This window comes from Schistocerca americana, chromosome 2, assembly GCF_021461395.2.
Source record: "Schistocerca americana isolate TAMUIC-IGC-003095 chromosome 2, iqSchAmer2.1, whole genome shotgun sequence".
NCBI lineage: Eukaryota > Metazoa > Arthropoda > Insecta > Orthoptera > Acrididae > Schistocerca > Schistocerca americana.
In genome coordinates, this window is record NC_060120.1 from 660780978 (window position 1) to 660794436 (window position 13459).

The 13459-nt window shown below is 40.9% G+C and overlaps 1 protein-coding gene across 1 annotated transcript in view; it reads right to left on the bottom strand.

Annotated features, from left to right (window-relative positions):
* LOC124594309 (nipped-B-like protein A) overlaps positions 1-13459 on the bottom strand; it is a 480509-nt gene that overhangs the window by 127140 nt on the left and 339910 nt on the right. The window contains exons 16-18 of the mRNA XM_047132672.1: positions 8479-8676; positions 3907-3973; positions 3639-3829 (exon numbers count right to left, since the gene is read on the bottom strand). Coding sequence (XP_046988628.1) covers positions 3639-3829; positions 3907-3973; positions 8479-8676 — 456 coding nt within the window. The remainder of the gene's footprint in view (positions 1-3638; positions 3830-3906; positions 3974-8478; positions 8677-13459) is intronic.

Here is a 13459-nt window from a genome sequence, read left to right on the forward strand (position 1 = left end):
GCATTGCCAATCAATGATATTTCACCTATTAAAGACAGATTTATAAATATTGGTAGACAGACATCCTCATGAAATACAAGTTCTACTGTCGTGCTAATACAATAAAATCACTGTTATGTGAACCTTCATATTGTTTATCCTATTTATGTTATATGATACTTGATAACAATTTTAGAGCTACAGAATAGGTAAAAGATCAGACTTTGAAATTGTTTTTGAAAATTTATGAGAAAAGAACTCAGTAAATTGAAATTTTGTTGTTGACCTCATTTGAATGAAGTGGTGATGCTAACAGAGTCAAAAAGCTGTATTTCTTGAAGAACCACTGAATATTGATTTGTTGTACTCCAAAACTTGTTGGCATAACCAGTTTTATTATTTTGTATCAAATTTTTTTTTGCCTTTTCTGCTTTCAAAATTTTTGGAAGCTACTGTAATACAACTGATTATGGTGAGATAAATATACTAACCGATCTTCGATCATACGAAGTGAACAGTATCACACTGAAGACATAAAAACCAAAAATCCACTACTACATAGCTAAGCAAAACTGTTTAAATGACAATGCTTATAAATACTTAACGTAATTACAACAATAATTATGGACTCCTTGAAAAAGATAGACAATTAATTGTATTTTAATTATGAAATGTATGTTCCTAAGATTGTTTTGCATAAATAGATCGATATATATGATAGTAAATTCTTTGTTACATGTTGTTAGAGGTAAATAATTTTTCTTTTGTGCATGTTGTTGTACGAATTTGGAGGGCAAGGATGGAGAATGAGTTGTGTGTGTTTTATTGATTTGTACTGTGAAGTGATACGACTGAAAAAATGTCTATAATTCTGCAGAAAGTCCACCAGATTTCACATTATTATTGAAACAGCAATGCAGTCATCCCCTAGGCAATTACAGAAAGATAAACCACAGAAAGGAAATGCACCATGAGCCATCATTAGACAACAAAGAAGAGCAACACGAAAGATGAGTATTTTTATTATTAACAGAACTGGTTATTTAAATTTGTCTGTCCCTGTCACTTGCTGCATTATGTCATATCTCACCATGGCAAGTGCTGCGAAAATGTGATCAGCCGCCCAACTTACTAAATTACACCAAACATTAATAAACCAACTTTGGGTAACAAGAGGGAGGGGATGGTGTGTGTGTGTGTGTGTGTGTGTGTGTGTGTGTGTGTGTGTAAGGACTTTGTCCAAAAGCTTAGCACATTCCCGTTTGCTGATCAGTGGGTACAAGAAGGGGCAGAAGTCTTTGTTTTTGATCATTAAAGTGTAATCAAAAGTGTACTTAGGCCTTGAGCTGGGGAACAGAAAGGGGGGGGGGGGGGAGGGGGGAGTTGTGGTGATCAACAAGAGTTGATCACCACATGCTAAAAAATGGAATAGTTTTGGAGAGTTCATGAAAAAAGGCTCTAAATACACTTGCTGGTAGTCAGCATGCATTACATGTTCTGGTTTTCCTCAAACACACACATCCATGCCCGAGGCAGGATTTGTACCTGCGATCGTAGCGGTCACGCGGTTCCACACTGAAGCGCCTAGAACCAGACGGCCACATCGGGCGGCAAACTGAGAGTTAAATTAATAGGATTTCTTCTGGGAAGAGGGAGAGGGTTGGGGTAGATGTCCTCTCTACCTCTCACTGGGTGCACCCTTGAGTGCAGAGAAGAGATTGTTTTCTTCCCAATCACTACTAATGAAATGCTACTTTTTCTACAGTAGAAGTAATTAAACATAAATGTCTGAGATATTTTAAAAATTTGAAATAGTAGTTTTCTAAACTTTGATATATATTCACCCACTACATAAAAGCCTGAGATACTTTAAGAACTTGAAATAGCTACTCTGTAATGTGTGATGCAGATTCACCCAACATACAATGGGTGCTAAAATAGGAGAAAAATAGGGATATATCAGTATTAGGAGCAGGTCATAGAAACTGACAATGGCTGTGAGAGCAGTGAGCTGATCCCATGACCCTCTACATCCAGATCTGATGATGGCAGTTGGCTGAGGATGACACAACGGTCAGTACCACTGGGCCTTGTGACGCCTTTTTGGACAAAGTTTAGCCTCAGTTTTATTATTATTTCATAAATGATTATACATCTTGAAAATGTTACTCTACTGGTCACTTCCCATGAAAGTATCACTAAATTTGAAATTGTAGATGTTGGATAGTGAAAGATAGGAAGTCTCTGAACAGGCCAGCAACCAGTATGCACTATACCAAAAGTTCTCTCTCTAGACCATAGTTTTTTTGTTCTAATTACAGGTTTTGGCAATCTGCCGTCATCAGATCAGTGACATAAAGAATCAATACAATGTATTGCATCAAATAGTACATGATCATGCTGTGTATGCCCTTACATGTGGTACAATCATGTACTATTTGATGTAATACATCGTACTGATTTTTTAAGTCATTGATCTGATGGTGGCAGTCTGCCATAATTACAACAAATAAAAGTGCAATCTACATAGAAAAATTTTAGGTAGTAGTTGTGACCCCTCAACTTTTGATTTCAAAGAAAATTCTGAGAAAATATAGCTTGAAAATGTTTTTTTTTTTTTTTGTAATTTTTTCCCCTCCCTCCTTCCATGATTGTATCAGTATGTTTGAAATTGTAGATGTTTGCTTCAACTTTCAGTTTCAATGAAAATATAGAAAAATGCTTTTTATTAAAGTTATGTTTATGCCTGATAGCAGACTGAACTGAAAATATTTGACAAAAATCACTCCTGATGCTGTACATTATCTGAACAACACAAGACTGGATGTGACTATAATGTCACAATACCGAACTTTTTATTCAAACAAAGGATTAAGATTGTTAACTACTAAGTTACCTGCACCATAGTTATGCTTGGATTAATCTTAAACTAATGAATGAAGGAAGATATCTCAGGGCAAAAAAATTCTACCATTACAACCACACTTTCTCCTTTTCAGAAATTTACTGGTGTTAGTACTGTTGATGAATGATACCATCTCCAAAAGGCATCCTATCCAAGCAGTTAAAGAAATTTATAGAAAGTGGTGGACAATTAGTTGTAATCAAGAATATAATACTGACACAGTGGGGAGGCAAAAGATATTTTATAAAATGAGAAGGGGCAAAATTCAGTTAATATAAGGAGAAAAGAAATAAGCTCATTATTTCAGACAATTTCAATTAATGAATGTAACTTATTTTCAGTTAATAAAACTGGTTACTTTTATAACTCTTCATGTTATTGAAATGTCATTGCATATGTACTTCACATTAAATATGTTAAGAGGTTCAACATTACAGATACCACAAAAAACAGACAATAAAACCTTAACATTAATATATAGAAAAAAGTTGTAGTTCAGTTTATGATCAGGAAGATGACATTGATACAGCTTTAAAATTATGGATAAAAAATTGTAGAAGACAATGCAGAAAAGTTAATATGACTTTAAATTTTGAGCAAATAGGTTTATTTCTTTTGCTGTTCAGAAGAAAAAGTAATTGCAAGGTAACTCTCTGCCCTACACCTAAAATTTAGTTTGATGAAGACATCTATCCCAAAGAATGAAAACATTATACAAATTTTAATCTGTGGTCAATATTTCTGAATTAATCACCTGCAAAGGGTCAACAAGTCCTTGAGACAAGCTCCTTCGAACAATTTCAAATACAATGTAACGCAGTTGATTGTTGTGATGAAAGTTTGTATTTAATATATCCTTTAAGTATGTCTGAATGACAGCGCTTGCCACTCCAGACCACTTTTCACCTCGTTCTTTCAGGCTTTGGGTGTGAGAAATTTCTGTCCCTAAGAAAAGATTAAAAAACATTATGTAAGACAAGAAAACCAAATAAAGTATTCATATTTTTAAAACAGGAACTCACATTTCTTATCCTCCTTAATCAAACGATCTTCAACATCTTCCAAGTACATTTCTATGTTTTCCAGGACCTAAAAATTCATTAACCACACCTTCAGTGTAAGATTAACTAAAAATTTTAAAGGACAATTATTCCACAGGATTCACTTCATTGTATTATGGGAGCAACACAGAATGAATAGACAGTTACATACTGAAAACACATCACAAATATTAATTAGTACCATATTCAATGACAGGACAAGTTAATATTTTATACTATAGTATTTACTACAATAATATCATCTAATAATATAAATTATTTTTGGAAACCTTTCATCAGCATTGTTTTGCTATATCATACTCTTCAGCTAACTGAATACAAACTTTTATTACAAAAAATGCAAAGTGAAAAAGCAGAAAATTAAAAAGTCTGTACAATGAAGACGGGCTTTTAAAAGATGAGCTATCACATGCCATGTATTTAAATGGGACACCACAACTGCTCTTATGACAAGTTGCAAATTTTTAATAGTTGACATAGTAGTTGCAAAATAAAACTATAAACAAACTGACTAATAGTGAAACAAGCTTTTGATATTCCTTTACCTATGGTTTAGGACCCTGCCACATACCAAATTTCATATTTCTGCCTCTACTGTACGCTCCTATGTGTTTTAAAGAAAACTATCAGAATTATTTCTTCATGCAGTCGATGAATGATAAGAAGATTAAAAATTACACAACTCCTCAGACAAAGTTATGGCACTTGCTACAACTCAGATATTTCTTATCTCTGCCCCAACTGCTTCTCAGCAGAGAACCTCGATATGCAGTGAAATCATGACAACTGCAAAATGTCAAGCATACTTTGCAAGTACACACCACATCAAAACTGATATTCAATTTCGAAAGTATAAACAGAAGACACTCCACAATAAAAACACAGGAAATATACAACTGACATAGCACATGTAAAATTAATGATTAGTATATTTTAGAATCCTCAGGAAGATACCCTTCTATATCTACATCTACATGGTTACTCTGCAATTCACACACAAGTGCCTGGCAGAGGGTCCATTGAACCATTTTCATACTACTTCTCTACCATTCCACTCTCTAATGGTGCATGGGAAAAAGGAACACCAATTTATTTTATTTTATTATGATGATCATTTCTCCCTATGTAGGTAGGCGTCAACAAAATATTTTCACATTCGGAAGAGAAATTTGGTGATCGAAATTTTGTAAATAGATCTCGCTGCAAAGAAAACCGCCTTTGTTTCAGTGACTGCCACCCCAACTCGCATACCATATCAGTGACACTCTCACCCCTACTGCGCGATAATACGAAACGAGCTGCCCTTCTTTGCACTTTTTCGATGGCCTCCATCAATCCTACCTGGTAAGCATCCCACACCACGCAGCAACATTCCAGCAGAGAACAGACAAGTGTAATGTAGGCTGTCTCTTTAGTGGGTTTCTTGCACCTACTAAGGGTTCTGCCAACAAAGTGCAGTCTTTGTTTCACCTTCCCCACAATATTATCTATGTGGTCTTTCCAATTTAAGTTGCTTGTAATTGTAATTCCTAGGTATTTAGTAAAAACTGACAGCCTTTGGATTTGTGTGATTTACAGTAACCCAAAATTTATCGGGTTTCTTTTAGTACCTATGTGGATGACCTCGCACTTTTCTTTGTTTAGTGCCAATTGCCACTTTTCACACCATACAGAAATTCTCTCTAGATCATTTTGTAATTGGAATTGATCATCTGATGATTTTACTAGATGGTAAATTACAGCATCATCCGTAAACAATCTAAGGGGACTGCTCAGATTATCACCTAGATCATTTATGTAAATCAGGAACAGCAGAGGGCCTATGACACTACCTATTCTACTTGATGATTTACCGTCTATCACTACGAACTGTGACCTCTCTGAGAGTAAATCATGAATCCAGTCACACGACTGAGACGATATTCCATATGCACGCTATTTAATTAATAGTCGCTTGTGAGGAACGGTATCAAAAGCCTTCCAGAAATCTAGGAATATCGAATCGATCTGAGATCCCTTGTCGACAGAACTCATTACTTCATGGGAATAAAGAGCTAACAGTGTTGCATAAGAATGATATTTTCTGAATCCATGTTGGTTATGTATCAATAAGTCATTTTCTTCAAGGTGATTCATAATGATCGGGTACAGTACAAGGTGTGTTCCATAAGTAATGCAACCAAATTCATAAAAAATCATTTATTGAATATATTCATACAAATAATCAAAAATTTTCAAAATAGCACCCTCTTGTGTTGATACACTTCTGGAGGTGGTGTCTCCATGCCTGGAAAGCACCCTGGAATGCCATTTCCGGAATGTCCTTTAGAGCTGATGAAACTTGCGCCTGGACGCTTTCAATTGTGTCCCAATGTTATCCTTTCATGACTCCTTTTAACTGAGGAAACAAAAAAGAGTCAGCAGGAGCCAGGTCAGGACTGTAGGGAGGTTGGGGAACCAGTGGGGTCTTGGTTCTGGCCAAGAAGTCATTGACAATGAAGGCGCTGTGACTCGGCGTGTTGAACTTTCCACGTGTCTTTGATGTTGCTTCAGCAGTGTGAGACCCTCCTTTTCAGTCTTTTCAGCACTTCCAAGTAGAAAGCTGAGTTCACTGTAGTCCAGGTAGGTACGAATTTGTGGTGGACAATGCCTCTGATGTCAAAGAAGACAATGAGCATGGTTTTGATCCTGGACTTGCTCATGCGTGCCTTCTTGGGACGGGGCTACGATGGGGTGTGCCACTCTGTACTCTGCCTTTTTGTCTCAGGGTCGTACTCAAAAATCCACAACTCATTACCAATGATAACTGAGTTTAAAAAATGAGGATAATTTTCACACATTTCCAACATTTCTCAGCACCAAAGTATTCGCATGTGCTTTTGTTCGTCGGTCAACACTTTTAGGACGAGTTTGGCACATACCTCTTTTCATGTTCAAATCTTCGGTCACAATGTGGAAAACAGTTGTTTTTGACACGTTTAGAGTTTGTGCTATCAATTGAAGGCTCAGCCGTCTCTCAGAGTTTAAACAATTGCGCACACGCGTCACATTTTCGTCAACTCGTGCGGTTGATGGCCGTCCACTGCGAGGTTCATGAGTGATCTCCTCTTGGCCCTCCACGAACGACTTGTGCCATCGGAAAGCTTGTGATTTGGACAAGCAATCAGTCCCAAAGGCATGCTGAAGTAATGGAAACATTTCAGTGGCGGACTTCCCAAGTTTAACGCAAAATGTGATAGCGTATTGTTGCTCTACAGAATGATCCATTGTGCTGTGTTACATAAACTCAAAACAGGGTTGACGGAAATGCACGTCCTGACTCTCCGGTAGCTCACAGCGGAATGAGACAAAGAGCGTTTTGAAACTAACACCCCCCCTCCACTTAGCCCAGCCAGTTACAACACGCTATGGTGTACTGTTGCGTTATAAAAAAATTGGTCACATTACTTATGGAACGCACTCTGTATATGCTCCAAAATTCTACTGCAAACTGAGGTCAGTGATATGTGTCTGTAATTCAATGGATTACTCCTATTTCCTTTCTTGAATATTGGGGTGACCTGTGCTACTTTCCAGTCCTTAGGAACAGACCTCTCATCAAGTGAGCAGTTGTATATGCTTGCTAAGAAAGGCGCTATTGTGTCTGCACACTCTGAAAGGAACCTGATTGGTATACCATCTGGACCGGAAGACTTGCCTTTCTTAAGTGATTTGAGTTGTTTCTCAACACCTAAGATATCTACTTTTATGTTACTCATGCTACAAGGTTTTCTGGTTTCGAATTCTGGAATATTTACTTCGTCTTCTTTCGTGAAGGAATTACAGAAAAATGTATTTAGAAACTATGCTTTAGTGGCACCATCATTGGTAACATTTCCATCACTATTGCGCAGTGACGGTATTGGCTGATTTTTTGCCACTGGTGTACTTTACATACGACCAGAATCTCTTTGGGTTTTCTACCACATTTTGAGACAATGTTTCATTGCGGAAACTATTAACAGCATCTTGCATTGACATCCACACTAAATTTTGAGCTTCTGCGAAACTTAGCCAGTGTTGGGGATTTTGCGTTCTTCTGAATTTGGCATGCTTTTTTTCGTTGCTTCTGCAACAGTGTTCTGACATGTTTTGTGTACCATGGTGGATCAGTCCCGTCTCTTATCAAATTCACGACTTCTGTGTAATTGTTTCTGTAGCTGAATACCAGAAAACCTGGAAGTCCTTCAGTGACAGTCTTACATTAGTTCTGGCTAAAGAAATTGGTTTCCACTTTCCATTATAATGAGCAAATTTATGCCATGAGTGTGGCTATGTTGAAAGGTGACCGAAACATATCAAAATTTCAGTTTATTTAATCTTTGCAAATATTTGTCCTTCACCATGTGGATATCATGAACAGTCTTCCTGACTTGCAATTTTAGTTGCAAGCTTCTATAACTACTTTTTAAACATTAATAAAAATATTTAATTTTAACAATAACAATGAAAGCAACATTTCTATCTTCTGCTCTAGTGTTACCAACTTCTCACTTGTATTTTTATGCAGGTACTGATTTCATGTGTTGTGAGGAATCTGTGGTACAAGTCCTTGATGTGCGATCCAAGCATGAGCTCACTATGGTTGACACATAGTGCACCTAAACCACAAAGGGCAACAGGAAGTTCGTCGCCACACTCATCTTTCAAGAAGTACATGAAGATGTCAACTGCCTGCTTCACAGTGTCAGCCTGAGAGAGAAAAGCAAAATTTATACATATATACATATGCTTGTATGACACTATCAACTAATTACTTTACAATAAAATTAAGTACCAATGTATTTCTATTATATAACATCTATTTTTAAGTGCAATTTATGGGATAAGCAGGCACTGTGCCAACCTGTTATTAATCTCTTGAAGGATACCACATATAGTACTAAACCAGTAACAAGAGATGTTCTTCACTTCTTGTTTGTATGTGAGACTCTCTCTTTGTTCTGTAATTACTATTGTACTGTGGCGCAGAGCTCCACAAATATCGATATTTGTTCAGTGCATAAGTGTGCTATCTTTGAGGAGAGGGGCTTTGGGAGGATGTTGGCCGCTAACGGCAGTTAGCCTCCAGACTTGTACCTGTGTAGAAGCGAAGTGCTAATAAATCTGTATCTGAGAGAATTCTAGTTGTTTACCTACAACTATATCCTATTCCCTCACTGGTGGCCCCGTTTTTTGTTTAATGTGTGTCCGAGTTACCACCCGAAGGTTATTTATGCGCCTACCGCGTCGGGTTTCTTCGCGATCGCGAGGGCCGTTGTTCAGCTTCAGATATTGGCCTTTCAGCCCTCACCGCCGCCCGGATTTCAGCAACATTTCTCAAGCACTCCTGCCATTGTAGTGGACTTGCTGCAAGACTCTTCGGAATCCTTCAGCCCGAACATGCAGTGGAATTCATCGAGTGCCGCCAGTTTCTTCCAACCGCCAACGGTCGCGGACTCTGGCTTTGTTAGTCTAGACCTTTCCACGTGTTCTCCACAGAGTGTTGTTCGGAACATTCCTACTCCTGTGTTGAACGCACAATTCAATACAGTTCGTGGCGTCGAGCGAAGTTTTGCTACTTTGGAAAAATCCAGTAGTAAATTCAAACTCGAATCAGTTCCCGCCACGTGTGTATCCTTCTGCGCCGGCTAGTCAACAGGTGCTCAATGCTCGCCAAACAGCAAATATCACACCAAGTGTGCATCCTAGTGGACCTGTGTGGTATCCTTGTGTTGCTTCTAATCAAGTCAACAATTCTGTGCTGGACAGTAAGTACCCGAACGTCTGCAACCAGCCCCACCACTCACGGTCGAGCGAATACAGTGTGCATAACGGACATTTACCGGCGTACTTAAGTACTTGTGGCTTCTCTCCGAGCTACCACGTTAAGGAGAATGCACATTTTGACTACGATCCTCACACTGTTCGAGTGTCCGTCGCTTCTCAGCCGCCCCCCGGTGTCAAGTGAATTTCGCAATACCCGCATTATGGGATGCCAATAATTCGGACTCGCTATCTTCTGCATGCTTTATTTACGTCCGAAGAAATAGACGCACCTCAGCAGTGACTGTAGTGCCGAATCTGCCGACACTACCAGACTTCAAACCCACTCACCCGGAGTTCTGATTTAAACTGGTTGAGCAAACATTCAATGTCTGTGCTTTGGACGACGATGCACACTTCGCCTGCCTCATGAACCATCTTCACGACCGCGTCGATTTCATTTACGATCTGATCAAAGGCCCCCCCCCCCCCCCTCCTCCTAGCAGGGAAGTACACTGTGGCAAAACAGACGATACTGGAGCGCGTCTCGAAAACCAGGAGAGAAAATGTGCGACAGCTCATCTACAAAGAGCGTCTCGGCGACAGGTCTCCGTCCCAGCTGTGGCAGTGCATCTGTCTTCTCCTCGATGAGCAAGTTATGCCTGATGACACGCTCGCTGAAATCTGGACAGAAAAGCTGCCTTTGACTGTCCAGACTGCAATCTCTGCGTATGAAGATAGGCCAGTAAATGAACGTTTACGCGCTGCCGACAGAGCATACTCCGCCAGGCAACGTGAGCTCCGTGCACTGCATTCTGGACGTGACTGCACTAAGAAGCTTTCTGACACCACGCCCTTGTCTGGTACTGCTAATAACAAGTTTGTTAAACTAGCCGCCCTGCCTGCACCTTCAACTCCCCGCAACGACAGTGCATCGGCCTCTGTGGAAGACTCTGGGTCACTTACTCCGTCACCTAACTACTACCCACAGGAGCACAGGCCTGCCAAACCTTGCTGTTTCTTCCACGCAAGATTCGGGGAGCAAGCTTGCAAATGCCAGTCACCGTGTTCTTACCCAAACTCCAACTGCAGGTAAGCTGCGGTGCCACCTCCTACGATGTAAACAATGGGCACCATCCAACGTTGCATTCCATTTCAGACAACAACAGTAAGTGTGGTCGAGTCTATTTTCGCGATTTACAATCAGGTGTACGTTTTCTGGTAGACACTGGTGCAGACGTCTCTTTGCTGCCGGTTCGCCTAGCAACCAATAAAGTGCAAACACACAAAACAGTGCTTTGTGCAGTGAACTTGTCTACCCTACAGTACCGGGTTCTACTCTGTATACAGTGAAACTTTCGCCCGAGTGCAAGCTGGAGTGGACGTTTTTAGTGTCAACAATTGAAGAATCTATTCTCGGAATTGATTTCCTCAAGTACTATCAGTTGTCACTAGATTTTGTGCAAAATACTGTGTTTTACCCCCCACTAAACGAACATATTCCTTTCGCTCTGCTGAGTGACAGTTCGGCTAACACCAAACATGTGTGCTGTGCTAAGAAGTGTTTAAACCTATCCTTGGAGCTGCAATCTTGGACAAACAAGGGGCTAGTGGAGTGCGCCAAGTCTTCGAAGTTGCAGATGGAACGTATGGAAATGCTGCTGCATCTCTGCAACATACACCACGAGTTGGCCTCCACACAACAACGTCTCACGACACTACAAGCAGACGACTCGTCGGCTACAGACAAGGTCTGTCCGTGCCAATCTGGTGTTCCTGTGCCCGCACACGTTAACGACAATGTTGTGAACTCTGTAAACTGTGTCACCACCCCCTCTTGTAATGACAGTGTATGCCCGAGTGCTCATGTTCCTTGCGTTCCGAATGGACAATTAATTTCCCAAGCTCGTGGCAATGAACTACGGCCATCTGCTGTTCGGCCACACCCACTCGTACCTACAGCGCTCGTAGCGGCACGGCCCGCTACCAAGAATCAGTGTACCAACCTCGCCCATGTTAACACGCGTGCGGCCTTCACACAGCCTACAAGCGGTTGGCACACCTGTACTTACGTGCCCTCAGTGCCACAGCTCTGCCTGTCTGCCACCGCCGGCTCCGCTTTATGGACATCTGACTGTCATGCCGCGCCACGTATTGCAGTAGTCACTAATGGCACAGTTCATCAGTTACGTCTAACCGATGGGCCGCCCATATCGCAACGCCCATGCCGCCTCAAGCCGGAATTTATGAAAATTGCAAAAGTACAGTTAGATGATCTATTACAAAAGGGAATAGTTGAACCTTCTTCCAGTTGCTGCGCTAGTCCTATCCTATTTGACCAAAAGAAAGACGGTACTTGGCGTATGGTCGGAGACTATAGGCGTTTAAATGCCTGCACCATCATTGATAAATACCCGGTCCCACACATTGCGGACTTCAATCATGCGCTCGCAGGTGCAAAGTACTTCTCTGTTTTGGACTGTAAGCATGCATTTCATCAGATTCCTATGGCTCCGGAGGATACTGAAAAGACTGCCATAACCACTCCCTTCGGGCTGTTTCAATACAAACGCCCCCCAAACGTGGCAGCGTTTCATCAATCAAACTTTATCCCATCTAGACTTTTGTTTCGTATACATGGACGACATATAGGTTTTTGCTTCTAATTTGGAACAGAGTGAGAAGTGTGTCAAGTCATGACAGATATTTTAGCAGTCGCTGGTATTGAACTGAACAATAAAAAGACTCAATTGCACCAGTCATCCATCACATTCCTTAGTTATGTTGTGTTGTCAGACGGTCTGACACCACTGCAGGACAAGATCAAGCCCGTTCTCGAGATGCCATGCCCCCAGACCTATAGGGAATTATGCAGGTTCATCGGAACAGTTAATTATTACCGTAAACATTTGCCAGCCACTTCTGCGATGCAGGCTGCTCTCACAGATGCTCTCGCTGGCCCACAAACTTCTGGCACCTGCCAGGTCCCATGGACACCAGACATGGACAAGGCATTTAACGAACTCAAACAGTTGTTGGCCTCCGCTGCCACTATTGCTCACCCACGTGTGGACGCCACAATGTTTATCGCTAGTGACAATGCTGTCGGCGCAGTACTGAGTCAGACATAAAATGATGTTACGACACCCCCCCCCCCCCCACCCCCCCCCCACCATGCAGTTTTTCACAAAAAAGCTAAACAACGCGCAGAAGAAATACTCAGCATTCGACAGAGAATTACTTGCAGTTTACAAGGCCATAAGACACTTCACACTTCAACTGATGTTGAGGGACGAGATTTCTATGTGCTCACTGATCACAAGCCGTTGGTTCCTGCCATAAACAATCCTGCGGCTGATCCGCCCCCACGACGCTTTCGTCACATCGATTACATCTTGCAATTTACAAATGACATTTGCTACATCCGAGGAGCGGACAATATGGTTGCTGATTTTCTCTCGCACGTTGGTGCTGTCACAACCTTAATTGACTTAACGGAACTACCTAGGTTGCGATTGGCAGACCCTGACACCATGCAGTTAATTTTGGACCACAGCTCCTCTCTCCAACCGGTACGCTCTACTTTCCCTGGCATAGTGTGGTGTGATGAATCGACTGTTACGTTGCGGCCATTCATTCCTAAGCCCCTTCAACGCCAGGTCTTTGACAAATTACACACATTAGCACACCCCGGTGTCAAAGCTACCACCCGTCTGGTATCTGAACGGTT